The sequence below is a fragment of the Phocoena phocoena genome, chromosome 13, assembly GCF_963924675.1.
Source record: "Phocoena phocoena chromosome 13, mPhoPho1.1, whole genome shotgun sequence".
NCBI lineage: Eukaryota > Metazoa > Chordata > Mammalia > Artiodactyla > Phocoenidae > Phocoena > Phocoena phocoena.
In genome coordinates this window covers 48213949-48233336 of record NC_089231.1, presented here as the reverse complement: position 1 = coordinate 48233336, position 19388 = coordinate 48213949, and the positions used below count along the sequence as shown (strand labels likewise).

Below are 19388 nucleotides of genomic sequence, written 5' to 3'. Positions count from 1 at the left end.
AGCATTAAGAATATTTCAATTTTGATCTGCACCATAGAATAATTTAAATAGCATAGGAAGTACCTATAACAGAAGATTAGAAAGAATTTATCCATGAACCTTCTAGGTCTGACACTTGCTTTTGAGGAATAGTTCTTTCCTGAAATTATCCCATGTTGGTTAGTGAGAGTAAGACTTCTATCTTTTCTTGAGTAAGTATGAGCAACTTTTAATTTTTCTAATCTGTCATCTTTTTTCAGTCAGGTTTTCAAATTTATTAACTTAGAATTTTTAAATTCCTACTTTTTCACATGTGCATGTATTTATTTTATCCTTTCCTCCTCTTGGCTATATTAACTGAAATACTGCTTTTAATTATTTTTTTAAAAAAACATATCTTGAGGAGTCCGCTGGTGGTCTAGTGGTTAGGATTCAGCTCTTTCACTGCCGTGGTCCAGGTTCAATCCCTGGTCAGGGAACTGAGATCCTGCAAGCTGCTCAGTGCTGCCAAAAAAAAAAAACTTTTTTTTTACATCTTAGTATTATTTATCAATTGTATTGTTTTCTCCCTAACCATTAATTTCTGCTTTTGCCTTACTTCGCCCCTTAAGTTTAGCTTAAGTATTTTTATTCCTTTTTGATCTTCTTGAATGAATTCTTAGTTTTTACTTGATTTTATAAAGTGAGATTATGAATTTTCTTCTGAGCTTAATTTCATCCACAGAAGACTTTAATATTAGGATTTTCATTATAAACATTTTCTAAATAGTCTGTTTTGACAGTTTTAATCACTTTATCAAGTCAAAAATTATTTAGGTGAGAGCTACATATTGTGTTCTCTTGTGACCAATGAATTGAATTGGATTTATTTCAATTTTGGGAAAACATTGAGATTTTTTTTTGAGTCCTAATATATGTTAAAGTGTTATAATGTCCCATGGCTTGGTAGAAAGGCATATTCCCTGTAGGCTTTAAAGTTCGACATGTGTGTATTAGGTGAGGGTGGGATGTGGGGGGGAGGGTAGCTGATGTTGGATAGAATGGTAAGAGAAGGACTATTGGATAAACGGACAGACTTGAAGTAAGGGAACAATAAAAGCAAAAGCCTTGATAAATTGTCTGTGTTTTACTTAACTGGAAGATGTAGTCTCAGATCTAGTTCTATATATTTAACTTGTTCTATATTTTTACTTCAATAATACTAATTCAAGCACACCTTTTGCATAATTATATTGTATAAAACAGTACTAATACCACATTTGGTCACAAGGCAATCATAAAACACAAATGCCTCTCAAAATATTTACATTACCATTGTAATACAGAATTAAAATTCTCATAGATTACTCTTGAACCCCTGAGAAAAGGGTCATGTTTCCCAGAAGTCCCTATCTGAGAGCTACTACTCTTATACATTATTCTTTAAACTTTTTCCCACTTCCTTCCCAAGTGAAGGACTGGAGAGTGGAGCAATAGTGATTCTTCTTGTTATATTCATGTTTGCATTGAGGTTTTCCTTATCACTGATGTAGCGTGAGGGCATTTGGTCTTTCTCTTGGCTACTTATGCCCCCTATTCCTTATCCCTCCAAATTGTGAGATTCTTGGGAGAGCTTTCAGGATTTTTTCTACTTGACTTTGTATACTACTTCTCCTACCACCAGCACTGGTACTACCCATTCTATAAGGAATTCACATGTATTTCCAGCATCTTCTTTCATTTGGGTTAATTTTTTTCTTTATTGAGATAGTACTTCTTTAGGTGTACCGTATGAGATTAGGACACTCACGTAGTTTCAGCATTGGTGGTATATTCTTCTAGTTTATACCTATTTGTCTTTGCTTTGAGTTTGGGAAATGAACTTCAAGTAAGCCTATACCTATGCATCTATTTTCTTAGAAGTCTCCTTTTCTCATTTTTATTGAAGGTTAAGGAAAAGCCTTTCTCCATAAGTCATATGTTAGAATAATTTGATTTTAGTGTTAAAACTGACAACTCGTTATGTTTTTTTAATGACTCAACAGGTTGGAATTCGAGGTACTGATATAGTTGTGCTTGGGGTCGAAAAAAAATCTGTTGCCAAGCTTCAAGATGAAAGAATTGTGAGGAAAATTTGTGCCCTTGATGACCATGTCTGCATGGCTTTTGCAGGTACTTAGGGACCTACAATAATGATAGAGTATCTTGGTGTAGTAGGCTAACAGTTGGCCCCTCTGTAGCTGTTATGCAATATTTATACAACATATAGAGCTAAACTCCATTTCTTATTAAACATAAACAGTATGCCTTATATTTTTTGGGAAATCACAACTCTAAACCAGCATTTCTGATAATGAGCTTTAATAAAACATAAATGTTAAAAGAAATATATTACCTTAATTATAACTTTAGGTAGCTGTTTTCTTTTTAAACTTTTTACTTTGAAATAATTATACTTAGGAAGTTACAAAACAACACAGGGAAGTCCCCTTTACCCAGTTTCCTCCAAAGGTAACATCTTTAAAAACCAGTAAATTGACATTGGTACAAGCCACAGAGCTTATCCAGATTTCACCAGCTCTGTGTGCATTTGTGTGTGTGTGTGTGTGTGTGTGTACGTTTAATAGATTTAACATGCGTACATTCATGTAGCCATCACCAAAATCAAGATATACAACTCTTTGGTCATCACAGGGCTACATCATGCTATTCCTCCTTCTTGTGTCTGACATCTGGCAACTACTAATCTATTCTCTATCTGTGTAATTTTGCATGAGAATGTTGTATGAATAAAATCACGTGGTATATAATCTTTTCATATTGGCTTTTCTTGTTCAGCATAATTCCCTTGCAGTTCATCCAAGTTATTGCATACATCATTACTCCATTGCTTTTTATTGCCAAATAGTATTCCATGGTACGGGATATACCACACTTTGCTAACAACTCACCAATTAAAGGACATTTGGATTATTTCCAATTTTTGCCTATTACAAATAAAGCTGGTGTGAACATTCATGTACAGTTTTTTGCGTTTTCATTTTTCTGGGATAAATGCTTGAGCACAGTTGCTGGGTCATATAATAATGCATGTTTAGTTTAATAAAAGACCGCCAAATTGTTTTCCAGAGAGGCTGTACTATTTTGCATTCTTGCTCACAATGTATGAATGATTCATTTTCTCTGCATCCTCATTAGCATTTGTGTTGTTACTATTTTTTATTTTAGACATTTGTGTAGGTGTGTCGTGAAATCTCTTGTTGGATTTAATTTGCATTTGCCTCATAGCTAATGATGTTGAACATATTTTCATGTGTTTATTTGCCACTGTATAGCAAACAAGACATGTTTCTTGTCTTTTTTTTTTCTTTTTGCTCCTTTTCTAATTGTTTTTTTTCAAAACCAAAATTTTGTATTGAAGTTTAAAAACTTTATTGAGCAAAAAATAGCCTTTACCTTACTATCTTATAAAAGGAATCATTTGCCACAGAACAAGTCTTAATACATTTTAAAAGGTTGAAATCATACAAAGTATTTTTTCTGACCAAAATTGAATAAAACTAGAAATCAAGAGCAGAAGAAAAATGGAAAAATCCACAATATGTGGAAATTAAAGAGTACACCTAAAAAAACCCCATGAATCAAAGAAGAAGTCACAAGAGAAATCAGAGAATATCTTGAGACAAATGAAAATGAAAACACAACATACAAAACTTACGGGATGCAGCCAAAGGATCGCTAAGAGGAAAATTTATAGCTATAAATGCTTACATTAAAAAAAGAGGGCTTCCCTGGTGGCGCAGTGGTTGAGAGTCCGCCTGCCGATGCAGGGGACACGGGTTTGTGCCCTGGTCCGGGAGGATCCCACATGCCGCGGAGCGGCTGGGCCCGTGAGCCATGGCCGCTGAGCCTGCGCGTCCGGAGCCTGTGCTCTGCAACGGGAGAGGCCACAACAGTGAGAGGCCCACGTACTGCAAAAAAAAAAAAGAAAGAAAGATTTCAATTTAGCAATCTAACTTTACATTAAGAACTAGTAAAAGAAGAACAAACTATAAACCCAAAGCCAGCAGAAGGAAGGAAATAATAAAGATTAGAGCAGAGATATGTAAAATAGAGAATAGAAAAACAATAGTGAAAAAGCAATGGACCCAAGATTTGGTTCTTTGAAAAGATCAACACTATGATAGTATTTTCAAGTTAAAGTTGTATAAATTTAAAAGCAACAGACTGAGGACTCATTTCTTCTATAGGTTGCCTATTTATAAAGTGAAATTGCAATTTTCAATGTATCTTTAAATAGAAATGGTTCTCTTTTTCCTAGCCATTTAGTATTGATTTGTATAATTGCTAGTTCTTATGTTAAAATCAGACACATATACACAACTATGTTACTCGTATGGTTTGACAATTTATCACTTATTTTTTTCCTTGAAGTAGTTACATTACTACTTTCTAAGTATGATACTTTTATTTTTCTGTAGTTTTGGACCATATTTACAATGTAAAGGGGAAAACTGTACTTCAAAATCTCCTTTCTGATCATATTTTTAAGTTGAGTGAAGCTTTTAGTCTATAGGGTAGGATAAGTCAATCTGTTCCCATTTCTTTCTCTCAGATAACCTTTGCAAAGAGAAGAGAATCAGTTTCTCTTCTTTAACTGAGTATCTGATTATAATTCACACCCTACTCATGAATGTTAGAGTGTTCTTAACAGCGGCATATTCTGACAACGTCTTCATTGTTGGTTACTGTTAAGTATCTTCAGGAGCTGGCAGTTCTTCCAGGTTTGTAGAAACACGTTTTGAAGTGGTGTGGAAGGGAAACAAGAGTCTGCGACTGCAGAAGACTGATGGTTATGTGGGAAACGGCTGTTTCAGAGATTTTGTGAAAGAATTTTTGGGGCAATATGATATTAAGAGAGTGGAGAAAGAAAGAAAATGGTGATGGAAATGTTTGTAATTATTAGAATCCATTTTAAGTTTTTGGTCAGTTTGTTTTTCTTTTGATAGGAACACCTTCTATCTCCTTATTAGAAGTGTTGAGAATTCATCACATGATGTTTTGGTATGACAAAAGCAAGCAGAAGTTTTTTCTTTCTTTCTTTCTCTTTCTCTCTTTCTCTTTTTTGGCCACATGGTTTGTGGGATCTTAGTTCCCCAACCAGGGATTGAACCCGGGCCATCGGCAGTGGAAGCACAGAGTCCTAACCACTGGACCACCAGGGAATTCCCTTCTTTTTCTGTTTTAACATTCCTGATTTTCAAACCCCTAATCTTAGACAAAAAGCTGAGAAGTGACATGTCACAGTTATACTGAATGCAGATTGAATTCTGTTTGTTAATGAAGTAATACTCATTGTTTTCATAAGAAGAAATCCAGCTTACTTCATGGTTTAGGTAATAAGTATTTTGGTTCTGGAATTAGGATAGACCATCAACCTTTGAACAATCTGCCACTGATATCTTCTCAAAAAAGTTTTAAAACCTAATAATCAAACCAGCTACAGTAAGTCCCCTACATATGAACCTTCGAGTTGAGAACTTTCAAAGATGCAAACGGGTCTTCACATGTCCAATCACATAAGTTAGTTCACGTGTCTGGCGTACATTGTCATGTGCGTGCATCCTCTACAAGTGGTTGTGCTTTTATATACTTTACAGTACTGTATAGAGTACAGTAGTACAGTGTCTTTATATCAAGCCCAGGATATCTGGAAGCAAGGGTAAAAGCAGCAATGATGTAGCTGGTACTGCTGAAGAACTGAAGAGATTCTCAACGCAGGAAATGACAAGGGGATTTTCTTTATTTGACAAGGCGCTGTTAGTTTTTGAGGACAGGACCTGAACATAGAATGGTACACGAAGGTTGCAGCAGCCATTCAGAATGCAGTCCAGTGCTACCATGTCATCTATGACGAGAAAAAAAGAGCTACTACCCAGACATCACTGGATCGTTTTTTCAAGCATGTAGATAGAATTGAACCCAGCAAGGAACCAGAACCTGTGCCATCAACGTCAGGCATGAGTGAAACTGCAGCTTGCCCTCCATCTCCTATTGCTGACGATCCTTCAGCTCTACCATCTCCCACCTCCTCTCCCTCCTCCACACAGTAACTCTTCTTCCCTGTTCACTCGATGGCAGCCCCTGTATGCCAGCTGTTGTACTGTACTACTGTACTTTTCAAGGTACTGGACTGTAAGATTAAAAATGTTTTCTTTATTTTTAGTGTTTTTTATGTATTATTTGTGTGAAAAGTATTATAAACCTATTACAGTACAGTACTATGTAGCCAATTGTGTTCGTTGGGTACCTAGGCTAACTTTGTTGGACTTAGGAACAAATTGGACTTATGAATGCACTTTCTGAACAGAACTCGTTCGTATGTAGGGGACTTACTGTCCTGTGAATTAAACCGTTTTGATATTTGGGAAATAGGTAACTTAACATTAGTGTTTAAACATTATTCTTTAAAACAATTTTCTTTAAAAAGTAAATAAGAATGGATCAGGGCTTCCCTGGTGGCGCAGTGGTTGAGAGTCCGCCTGCCGATGCAGGGGACACGGGTTCGTGCCCCGGTTCGGGAAGATCCCACATGCCGCGGAGCGGCTGGGTCCGTGAGCCATGGCCACTGAGCCTGCGCGTCCAGAGCCTGTGCTCCGCAACGGGAGAGGCCGCAACAGTGAAAGGCCCGCGTACCGCAAAAAAAAAAAAAAAAAAAAAAATGGATCAAGTGAAGGAAACTAATTTAGGATGAGTTATAGTCTATTTTATAAATCCTTTATTAAGAACATATATTGGAGGGCTTCCCTGATGGCACAGTGGTTGAGAGTCCGCCTGCCGATACAGGGGACGTGGGTTCGTGCCCCGTGCCGCGGAGCGGCTGGGCCCGTGAGCCACGGCCGCTGAGCCTTCGCGTCCGGAGCCTGTGCTCCACAACGGGAGAGGCCACAACAGTGAGAGGCCCGCGTACCACACACACACAAAAAAAGAACATATATTGGAGAAAACAAAGGATGTTACAAGAAAAATATCATGGTGGCCAAAACCCTTTTGACAAGAAAAAATGTCATCCTTTTTTTCTAATGTATCGACTACTTTTATAGGACTGACTGCTGATGCAAGAGTAGTAATAAGCAGAGCTCGTGTGGAGTGCCAGAGTCATAAGCTTACAGTTGAGGACCCAGTCACTGTAGAATATATAACTCGCTTCATAGCAACCTTAAAGCAGGTAAGCCAGTATTCCAACAGATTTCTTCAAGTTTTCTTCTTTTCCATCATTATGGGTCCTGTCATGGGAATACTACAGTCACTCCAACCATTTAGTCTATTAAAACATGCTAAATTCCTTATTTCTCACACTTAACTTCAAACTCACATTCTTATTCCAGTGGAGTGGATTGATTTGATATCAGAAATCTCAATCAATGTCAATTCTGAGAATTATATTAAATTTTAAAAAATGAGTAACCTTTTAAGGAGATTTCTACAGTTGTACAGATTTCTACATCAGAGATGTAGCAGTAAAACACATGTTTTAAAGTTTTCCAAAGAAATACCCATGATTGTTTCACCTACAAAGCTAAACACAACTGATCAGGTTTAGATATGACTTCTTCTGAGTCCATGTGTAGAAACATGATTTGACATTTAGTATAATCATGATGTATACAAGTATTGTTTCATTTATTATCATTTTCTTTCTTCTTTAAATATGGCAACATCTCCTTATAATTACCATCCTTACGAACTATATAGTACTGTTTCTAGTTGCTATCTGGTAATTATTTAGGTTGTTTCCAGTTTCTTTCCTTTTCTCCTTTTCTCTCTGTCTCTCTCTCTCTCTCTCTCTCTGCCTTTCTCTCTGTCTCTCTCTCAATTTGCTGCTTTAATAACATTACTCTATCTTTGTCACAGCTTTTCTTTTTCTTTTTTGAATTATATTGTTAAATTAATTTTCAGTATGGAATTACTAGATTAGAGATTGTAATTAGTTTTAAGACTCTTGTTATACATAGCTAAATTGCTTTCTAAAAAGATTGAACAAATTTTTATTGTACAACTAGCAATGCATAAATACATCCCTGAAGAATCATCAGCATTGGATTTTTCATTTTTCTTTTATTTTGCAAATAAGTATAACATAGTACTGTAATAGTTGTTTTAATTTGTATTTTATAATTAGTAGTAAGGTCAATTTTTTTCCACATGTTGGTATGCTATTTTCATTTCTCCCAGTGTAAACTATCTTTCCTTTTGACAGGCACTCTAGTAGTTAAGAATGTACTCCCAGGAGCCAGAATTTTGGGATTTAAATCCTGGCTTTGCTACTTCCTAGTTAATGCCTTGGGAAAACTATTTAGCCTGTTTTGCCTCAATTTTCTTATTTATAAAATGAATGTTACAATAATGTTCGTTGAATTGCAGTATGGATTAAATGATTTAGTACATTTTAATGCATTTAGAATACTTCCTGGCATGGATTTTACCATTTGTCTACACAGAGATTTTTTAGTAGGTTCTATATATTCTAGATATTAAAGTTTTAGATTACATACATGTTTTTTTTAATTTAATTCATGTTTCAAGAAAGTTCAACATTTTTATATTGTTCTGTTTTTCTTTTTTCTTTGCTTTGATTTCCCAGTAGTTAAAAGGTACTCACCAAAAAACAAGGTGTGGAACATTGTATATACAAGGTTCCCAAATGTGGATTTTAGGCTTTCTTTTGGAAATACAAAAACTATTATGCATGGAACATTTATAGAAATATACATTGTGAATCTGTAACAGTGGGGTTGCTACTGAGGAGGAGGCTGAGGCTGTGGGACAAAAGAGTTATCCCCATGTACACCTTTTGTTCTTTTAAATTATTTTAAGTTGTGCATATGTTACTGTTTCATTAAAAAGTGGTTGATTAGGACTTCCCTTGAGGTCCAGTGGTTACGACTCCACGCTTCCAGTGCAGGGGGCGCGGGTTTGATCCTTGGTGGGGAACTAAGTTCCCACATGCAGCATGGTGCAGCCAATACAAAACGAAACCAAAAAAGTGGTTAATTAAGCAAATAAGGTAGAAGTTTCTCTCCTCGAAAGTATATTTACAAAACATCTACTTCATACCTAGGTGTGAACTAGGAACATTAGGAAATACAGAGAAAAAAGACAAACCCTATTCTTTAAGAGTTTATATTGTGGACTTCCGTGGTGGTGCAGTGGTTAAGAATCCGCCTGCCAGTGCAGGGGACATGGGTTCAATCCCTCATCCGGGAAGATCCCACATGCTGCCGAGCAACTAAGCCCATGTGCCACAACTACTGAGCCTGTGCTCTAGAGTCCGTGAGACACATCTACTGAGCCTGCGTGCCACAACTACTAAAGCCCACGTGCCTAGAGCCTGTGCTCCGCAACAAGAAAGGCCACCGTAATGAGAAGCCCATGCACCGCAACGAAGAGTAGCCACTGCTCACCACAGCTAGAGAAAGACCGCACATCAATGAAGACCCAACGCAGCCAAAAATAAAAATAAATAAATTTATAAAAAATAAAAGTATGTTATTAAAAAAAAGAGTTTATGTTTTAACTCACTATTTGCATTCAAAATTTAAAGTGGTTTGGGATTCCCTGGCTGTCCAGTGGTTAGGACTCCATGCTTCCACTGCAGGGGTCCCGGGTTCAATACCTGGTCTGGGAACTAAGATCCCACAAGCCATGAAGCCAAAAAAAAAAACCCCAAAAAACCCCGAAACTTAAAGTGGCCTATAAATATAGATATAATACAATTAAAATTTAAAAACAGATATGTAGACAAGTCCAAGAAGAAAGCTAGTATAAAGCTATCTCAAGCCATAGAGTTATATACAGTTCCTACAGTTGCCTACAAATGTAGTCCTGAGTTTTCTGCCAGGGCTGCCTCTCTGCACAACTTCTGTGGATGCCAGTCTCAGAATTAGTGTGAATTCCACTCCCTAGAGCACAAATTCAGAAAGTTCCTGGCACTAAAGTAAAAAGAAATACCATTGGTTTCCAGTGCCCCACTGTCAGTCAGGAAAAAACTTATTTTTTCTTCAAGAGAAACAGAGGTTCCTTGTCTTGGTACTGAAAGAAGTGTCTTAGTTGGGTTTTTATATAGAGATAACTTGGTATAGTGAACAGAATATACTTGATACTAATAGTATCAAGTAAGAATACTTGATAATAACAAAGTGTCCCTCAAAGTAAACCAAGGACATGCTTCCAAAGCACAGCTCATTGAAATCAGCTTTATTGGGAACCAAAATGGTATGACATGCACAGTTCTCTGAAGTAAGAAAAAAGCTTAAAGTCTAGTTATGTTACCAAACTTACATAAGGCAACGAGAAAACAAATTTAAGACCATACATAAGAAACTTACGATTTTATTTTACATATCGTGTACATTTATTTCTCAAAATTTTCATCATGGATTGTGGTTAGTACAAAAAAAGGAAGAGGATCTTGAAGTCATACACAATAGGAATCAATAAAGATCATATTATCAGGAATACTTTACTATTGGAATTTGTTATTTGATAAGTAATAGTGTTGTCCTTTCTTTAAAAGGCCTCATATAGAAAGTAGTCATGAAAACATTTTATTTTTCAGAAATATACTCAAAGCAATGGACGAAGACCTTTTGGTATTTCTGCCTTAATTGTAGGTTTTGACAATGATGGTATCTCAAGATTATATCAGACTGATCCCTCTGGTACTTATCATGCTTGGAAGGTGAGTCATGAATTTGTTAATGTATTTTAGAATTTGAGTAGGTGCTTTATCTGTTTCAGGGACATGACAACAAATTATGTTGTACTAAAATATTGATGGTAGTATAAACTTTATGTAACAATTTAGCTAGTCAGAAACTATGATGGTTTTTGATGGATAAAGAAACACTTTGGTTTATTAATCACAGGATCTTTACTTTTGAAAAATGTGACAAACCAAAATGTATATAAATGGCAAAGTAAGATAAATACCCAGTTTCTTTTCATCATTCATTCCTCCATATTAGTAGGATGCTTGCTTTGAGTAGAAATAGTCTTTTTGTTTTCAGTAAAGAATTAAATGAGCTTTTAAATCTCATGGTGAAATCTTTAATATATCCTCTATTCTAGGAGAGTCAAAGCACCCCAAACTATGAATCTATACCTATGTGTCAGTACCTGGCAGTTGTATCCACATAATTCCTGGAACATAGTTTGTTTTCCAGATAAGTTGTTACTCTTGTTTTAGTACCCAACTGCTAACTTTGTTTAATGGTAAACTCAAATCTAATACAAAAGTCTAGGGCTTAGGGAAACTAGTGACAGCTTGCAGAAGTGAATTTTTGTATATTCTCATATATAAGAATAAGACTATATATTATAGAGTCTAAGTGATTTTGACTTTATTAAAAGTTTAAACACTCAGGCTTTAAATAATTTTATAAAGAGCTTATTTTACTGTTACTAAGGGCCAAATAAATTCATGGGAAATACTGCCTTGGTCTTTAAACCTGTATTAACTAAAGGATTTGATTTTAGCTGACCATACTCATAAGACGGTTATGAGTTAACCAGGCCAGTAAAACAGTGGATTATATTCTTGCCACAAAGATCTGAATACTTGCGTTATTAACTGCACATCTTAAAAAGCTATCTGGACAATCTAATTGGTAACCAGAAACTATGAATTTACCTGATGCAAATGCCAGACTTTTTTTCTGCCGGCTAGAAATCTTTTACAGGTACTAGATTTCATGTGCCTCCCAAATCTATGCCCTAAACAAAACAAATTATTACACTCAATCTTTCTCTAAATATTTTGAAGTCTGCCATCTTCTGTTTACATTTATCATTACATCCTGACCTTTAATTTCAATATCATAACAATTTCCAAGTTTACATAATTTTCTATTTTAATTTGGTTGCTCCCTGGGGGTTATATAGAGAAGCATTTTTATTTCATTTCAAGGTCAGTCAGGAAAATTATGGAAATTTTTTTAATTGTTGGGGATTTCATTTATCACTCAGGTCTGAAACTGCTGCTGTGGTACTGCAAGGCCACGTGGTGGAGGTGGGGAGGGTGTGAACAGCGTGAGCACGTGCGCACACACACCTACACCCCGTTATCATCATTTTACTGATTTTACATGTTGTCCTTTCTTATAAGATTTTGGTTGAAGGAAGCATTATGCAGCTTAAAAAAATCATCAATAACAAAAAAGTCTTGAAAACTTTAATTTTACGTATTTGGTAAGACTCAGGAGTTAAGTGATTTTTTTTTTTTTTTTAAGTTAAGTTCACTAGTTAATAGCAAAACTGGAATTAGAACTCAGGGTCTTCTGCTTGTTAGTCCAGTATTCTGTCCACTACTTCATGCTACTTCCCTAGGCCAAAGGATTCTCTATACATTTTATATAAATTCTGATATTCAGTCTTTAGAGGTGGAGTAAAATCTTCCGGTTTTATTTTTATTTGTGGGGCGGCGCGCTATGGCACTTTAAACATAAGATCAAGTTTTTTTGTTTGTTTGTTTCTATGTTTTGTTTTTTTACTCTGACCTATTATACCACGTAGCCTGACAGGATGGTATAGAGGACTTGAGAACACAGCTCTGGTACCATGAGATGACAACACTGCAGTACTAGGCTGTAGTCTTACAGGGTACACATAGAAGACATGTGAAATAGATACTAGAGATTTTTGCTTATTAGAGTAACATGATCTGATTTATATTTTTAAAGTATCTATCTCTTTTTTTTTTTTTTTTGCGGTACGCAAGCCTCTCACTGTCGTGGCCTCTCCCATTGCGGAGCACAGGCTCCGGACACGCAGGCTCAGCGGCCATGGCTCACGGGCCCAGCTGCTCCACAGCATGTGGGATCCTCCCAGACCGGGGCACGAACCTGTGTCCCCTGCATCCGCAAGCAGACTCTCAACCACTGCGCCACCAGGGAAACCCTAAAAGTATCTCTTTTATTGAGAACAGATTGTAGGGTAGAAGCAGGCAAACAAGTTAGGGGACTCTTAATAATAATTCAGGCAAGACCAGATTTAGATCAGGGGCAGTGGCCAGTGAAAGGTGGGGATAGATCCAGTCTATTCTGTAAAGGAGGAGAACCCAGAAAGCAATATCCTGGATCCTAAGTGAAAACAGTATTCTAAGAAGAGTTGATCAGCTGAGTTAGTGCCACTGATGGATCAAGTAAGAAGAGGACATGAAATGATTGAATTTGGTAACAGGCAGGTCATTGGTGACTTCGGCAAGGACAGCTTGGATGGAGCGATGGTGAAGAGCTTATAAGGCCAAGTGTTTTGCTGTTGTAGGTAACACTTTAAAACAGGAACAAAGTTAATATGTTGTATATTTCAGAGCAGTGTTTCTCAAAGTGTATTTCTTTTGATGTTAATAGGTGTAATGTAAACAAGCTCTTTAAAGCTAATTAACTTTGAGAGATGTTTTTCTAAAGAAATTTAATAAATTTTGTTACGTTCTGCATCTTCTAAAAGGCATTATAAATATTCTAGAAGCAGCTAAAGTAGTAGTCTCCAAGATTACTTGAATTTGGAACCCTTTTATCATAGATCCTCTCTCCACTCTGGTATTCTTTGGAAAATATTTTAAAGGTCATTTAACCATCATTTTTAGGAAGTATATTAGGAAGTGCTTTGGGGATCAGCATTTGTTGAAGGGGGGAACCAGATTAGGCTGAGGGAAAAGTTGGACTGCAGTGCAATCTCAATAAAGGCCTCATCAATCCCATGGGAAGCTCTGGATCTGGGGTAGCTCTTCAAAGTTGTTCCAAGTTGGGGTGAGGGGACTGGACATGAATAGCTCTTCATCAATCAGTCATTGGACTTGGGCCAACCCTAGATAGTACAAGACCTTAGATGAGGCAGCTCTTGTTAACAAAGGCACCTCTCAAAGAAAGTTAAGAGCTGAGGGCTGTGTGCCATTGGCACTTCCAGCAACTGTAGGAATAAGGCTTTCATTTCTGAAGGGGAGTGGGGCAGTATGTCACAGGATCTACTCAAAGGTGTATTCGTGAGTTATTGTTCTTGGCTCCTAACAACAGAGATGCGATGATTCTTCACACAGAAGGATTTATTTCTCCCACATAATGAGGTTGAAATAGGCAGTTGCTGGTGTTTGCCTCTTTTATTATCTTAGTCTTTTCTCATGCTCTCAAGGTAGTTACTAGACCTCCAGCCAACATGTCTGCATTACAGGCAGCAAGGATTACTAGAAGTTTCACCCAGTTACTTCCACTTGTATATACCTTTTGGTAACAGAGGGTAGGACATGACATTTTTCAGCAGGCACATTGCCTAGGGTTCTGTTACAAAGGAAGAATGGACATTGGGGTTGGCAGCTCATATTGTTTGCCACAGAAAATCGTCATTAATCTGGATAGGCAGGCAGGAAAAACACTGCAAACCCATCAGAGTCTGTTGAAGTGAGCTGGAGTGGGTGATCGGGTTGCAGGGAGGGTAGGGGCATGAGTGTGGCAAGAAGCAGCTAGATTTTAGGAAACCAGTCAAATAGGTTAAGAGTTAAAGAATTTTGACATCAGCAATCGGAAGAGGTGGACAGGAGCGTCACCAGGAATTTACAAGGTGACTTTTAAAGGCTCAGTGAGATTTTTGGACAAACCACTACCTTATGTACTTCCTCTCTGGGCAGCAACCAATTAGTTAACCAAAACAAACTAGAAGCTGATAAACTCCAAAGTCATACCAGGCTGAAGGCTTTACCTTTGATCTTAATGAAATTTCAAGGCCACAAAATCTGATTTAAAATTTCACAGCTATTTAGTTTAATCTTCTGAAATATAAAGGTATCAAAAAAGTTCTGTCGGGCTTCCCTGGTGGCGCAGTGGTTGAGAGTCCGCCTGCTGATGCAGGGGACACAGGTTCGTGCCCCGGTCCGGGAAGATCCCACATGCCGCGGAGCAGCTGGGCCCATGAGCCGTGGCCGCTGAGCCTGCATGTCTGGAGCCTGTGCTCCGCAACGGGAGAGGCCACAACAGTGAGAGGCCCGCGTACCGCAAAAAAAAAAAAAAAAAAAAAAAAGTTCTGTCAAGTAGCAGAACTATATACTCATGTAGTACAAAAGGTGTGTTTTCATTCTCACTTCCTAAGAGACTCCTTTGAGATCTCTTTCCAGTAATCATAATACCTACCAGTTGGAACTGAGACATCCCCCATTTCGTGCCAGAATCCTTCAGTGAAAGGATGGGCCTTTCTGCTGGTTCTTTTCTCTCTCTAGAGACATCACAGCAAGGGGCATGTGGCAGCATGGGGTATAGAGTTCAAAGCTTGGATTGGTGATTCCGTCTACTTGGTTTCAAAGCTCAGATCTTCTACTTACCCGCTATATGATCTTGGGCAAGATTACTTAAGCCAGTGGTTCACAATGGGGGTGATTTTGTCCCATCTAAGGGACATTTGGCAATATCTAGAGACACATTTGGTTGTCACAGCTGAGGCCGGGGTGCTGCTGGCATCTAGTGGATAAAAGCTGCTAAACATCCTACAGTGCACAGGACAGCCCTCACAAGGGCAGAGCTATCCAGCCCAGGATGCCAACAGTGCTGAGGTTGAGAAGGCTCTTTTAACCCTGTATGAATTAGAGTAGTAACAGTTCCTATTTAATTGTTTTTGTGATGGTTAAGATGAGATAATCCATGTAAAATACTTAACATAGTGCCTGGCACATTAAGTGCTCTGTTAATATAAATTGCTGTTATCATCATTATCATTACTAGTACTGGATATTGAGACTAAATGGAAAGAACATGCCATATACTACTTGTTGTCATGCAGCCAGGAAAATGCATTTACCTCTTCCCTTCATTTGATGAAAATTTCTAAAGAACAAAGAAAAATAGGGCATGGAACAGAAGCAGCCTTTCTTGCTTATAGTCAAAGGATATAATGAATCAGTAATTAGTATACTTATATTCTAAGTTCTAAGAAAATGATGCACAGTCCTATCCACAGAAACAACTTTCTTCTTCACAGTGATGTCCTTTTTTTCTTTTCTTCTTTTTTCATCATATTGCAAAGTTATGTCTCCTTTCCTCTTCACATCTTTTCGAGTTTCAACTCTTTTAATCTTTTCTGACTACTAAGGACTTGGGAGCCATTAAGGAAATAGAAAGCACTGGCTAGGAAAGCATTGGTATATTTGAAAGTCAGCCATGCCATCACCACAGATTATTCATATAGTAATCAGATGAGCTGTTGAAATGTTTGCTAAATCTTCGAACCTACAATCTTCATTTAGTAATTATGCTAAGAAATATTGGAGTAAGCTCTAGACCTCACTTAGTAACCATAAGTTCATTCATATTGCAATGGTATTAATAATTATCTTCTATCTTTCAAGGCAAATGCAATAGGTCGAAGTGCTAAAACTGTCCGAGAATTTCTAGAAAAGAATTACACAGAAGATGCTGTAGCAAACGACAGTGAAGCTATCAAATTAGCAATAAGAGCTTTGCTGGAAGTAAGTGATCTAATAAAGCATATACAGAAAAGCATGTTTTTTCCCCTCATTCAGTCGCCTTTTAAAACAGAGACTTTCCTGAAGTAATTCTAAAATTGCACTTGTTTTACATTAGGTTGTCCAATCTGGTGGAAAAAACATTGAACTTGCTATAATAAGAAGAAAGCAACCTTTGAAGGTAAGTCATTAACCAAAGAGGAAAAAATATCTGTAGCATCAAGTATTTTGACAAAATTTAATATGTTGTTGACACCTGTGAATCTTTTATTATAAGCCTGAAACATCCATTAGCATCCACTGACACTATGATGACTTCTGTTTTGTTTCTGTAGCCTAATAGTCACTAATTTGTACATGCTTATTACACTAGCCCTCTGGGAAGACCCAGATGTGCTGAGATCTATATATAGGCCTACCCCATTTAGTATATGTTCTTATAAGTAGGAACCCCTACTGAGTCAGTCCTATATAGGGTCAGTGTAGCATATTCCTTACAAAGATTCATTCCTGGCACCATATAGAGAACAGTTACTCTTCCTGTCTTTACATCTTCTGAAATCAAGATTAGCTTCTAGCCAGTGTCATTCCGCTGCCATTTATATAATTGTTGGCCCTCTAGGCTTCTAACACAATGTTATCCTTCATTATGTCAAAAAACCACCCTTGGGCTTCCCTGGTGGCGCAGTGGTTGAGAGTCTGCCTGCCGATGGAGGGGACGCGGGTTCGTGTCCTGGTCTGGGAGGATCCCGCGTGCCGCGGAGCGGCTGGGCCTGTGAGCCATGGCTGCTGAGCCTGCGCGTCCGGAACCTGTGCTCCGCAACGGGAGAGGCCACAGCAGTGAGAGGCCCGCGTACCGCAAAAAAAAACACAACAAAAAAAAACCCCACCCTTTCTTGATTGCCTACTGGTTTTTATCTATTTTCTCTACTTTTCATTTATGAGTGCCTTAAGCTTATGTAAGACTTGCATTTTAATATCTAGTGTGATAATCTTTCCATATTTCTTTATGGCAAGTCTAGCATTATTATTTGTACACCTTTTGTCAGCCATTATGTGTTAAAACTGCTAGACTGCAAAATAAAGTATTCAGAACGCTGTGATAAATTGTTCCAAATATTGTGATAGAGGACTCATTGGCTAAAGAGCATTTGAAATGTGGTTCACTATTGTTCATTAGGTAGAGCTTCACACTGTTTGCTAACTAGCTGTCCTTTAGCTGAGAGCATACAAAAGCACTTGCATGGGAAACTATATGAAAAGTGCGCTAAAAAGGATTATTTTACATAAAACTTTTGTTTTAAAGAAAATATTTCAAGGGGAAATAATGTTAAAATCAGTGCTGTGTGGAGTAGTGGTTTTTGCTTTTGTTTTTGTTTTCTTGACAGTTTTTTTGTTGTTGTTATTGTTGTTTTGACACCAATGGATGGGGATGCAAGGAGAGTGCAGGAGCAAGTTTCAATGAATAAGAGAAATGGGGACAGGGTAGTTGGGTCTGCCTCTGCAAGGCTCCACATAAATAACCAGGGTGCTGAGCACAGAGTATGGAGATAGGAGCTGGGTCAGGTTGTCACCCTGCTGCCAAGGACTCAGGGATAGATGTGCCAACACCACAGGGACACAGAACCACTGAGTCCAGAGTCACCTCTCCAGCCCCATCACATACATATGTACACACCTGGACAGACACACACACAGATATACATATAGTTTTATTTATGAGTGGTAGAATGGTATGTGTACTGGCACCAAAGTTACACTATCTTTCCACATGATATTTCACAATAGGCTGTGTAGTGAATAGAGCCTGTGCTTTGGAATTGGATAGATCTGGGTTTAATTTCCAGCAGATACATTTGTTTAACCATATGATCTGGAGCAAGTTGCTCCCAACTTTCATTTTAAATAAAATAAAATTGATTTAAATAAAATAAAAACTGTTTTGCTCTCTACTCAGTAGCTGTAAACAAAGCACAGTGTAAATCATCATTTTCCTGCCTTTGGCTAGTCCATGAGCTGATAAAATAGACAAACCTTTTCAAGAATCACACAGTGGGGTAGGGATAGGAGTTCAGTAATGAGTTATTTGCTCATGAATAGAATAAGCCTCGCATAAAAATGTTTTCAGAGTTATCAGATATAGGATATGTAATGTAATGTTGCATTTGCCCAGCTTTCTATATTAGCACACGAGAGTGGAAATGTCATAGAGTTCTGGTTTTGTCCATAATTGTTACAAGTATGTTGCTTTTGAACCTTGTGAAATATTTCATTATATATTTGAAGTTATAAAATATAATGTTATAAATAGAACATAAAAATTTATAAAATATAATTGGGTTCCTTCACATTATAAATATTTAGAAATTATTGCTATAATTGAAATTTGCTTTTTAAATTTTTTTCTCTTTTCAGATGTTTAGTGCCAAAGAAATTGAATTACAAGTAAATGAAACAGGAAAGAAAAAGGAAGAAGCAAAGAAGAAAAAATCAAAGAAGACTGCCTAATTCTTAGGATAAACCCTGGGAGCTTTTAATATTTTGTTGTGCTCCTTAGAATTATTTAGTGAAATTTTAAGGAAATAAGTTAATTTGCAACATTACATTTAGTAGTTACGTGTTGTTTTGAGAATGCCATATTTGTGGCTGTCTTCAGTCTATTACATGGACAAACATACATTAGTATGACGATTTTCTTTGAAAAGAGAGTTCAGTAATTGTTGAAAGCAGTCAAGATTTTACATAAGCCTGAGACTATATAACTTGCCTTGTATGTTACTTTTTTCATACATGCAAATTTAATTAATAAAAATGTTTAATTAATAATTTGGTGCCATTTGAGCATAGACTGTCAGTTAAAGATAGCTATTCCAAAATAAACTGAATATACTATTGACTTGCATTTCTAGATGAATGATTAAAACAT

General features: G+C 37.1%; 1 protein-coding gene across 1 annotated transcript in view; it reads left to right on the top strand.

Moving 5' to 3' along the window:
* Positions 1-18970, top strand: part of PSMA8 (proteasome 20S subunit alpha 8) — a 31034-nt gene extending 12064 nt beyond the window's left edge. The window contains exons 2-7 of the mRNA XM_065890096.1: positions 2004-2130; positions 7062-7186; positions 10577-10699; positions 16346-16465; positions 16581-16643; positions 18878-18970. Of these exons, the coding sequence (XP_065746168.1) occupies positions 2004-2130; positions 7062-7186; positions 10577-10699; positions 16346-16465; positions 16581-16643; positions 18878-18970 (651 nt within the window). The remainder of the gene's footprint in view (positions 1-2003; positions 2131-7061; positions 7187-10576; positions 10700-16345; positions 16466-16580; positions 16644-18877) is intronic.
* The last annotated feature ends 418 nt before the right edge of the window (positions 18971-19388 follow it).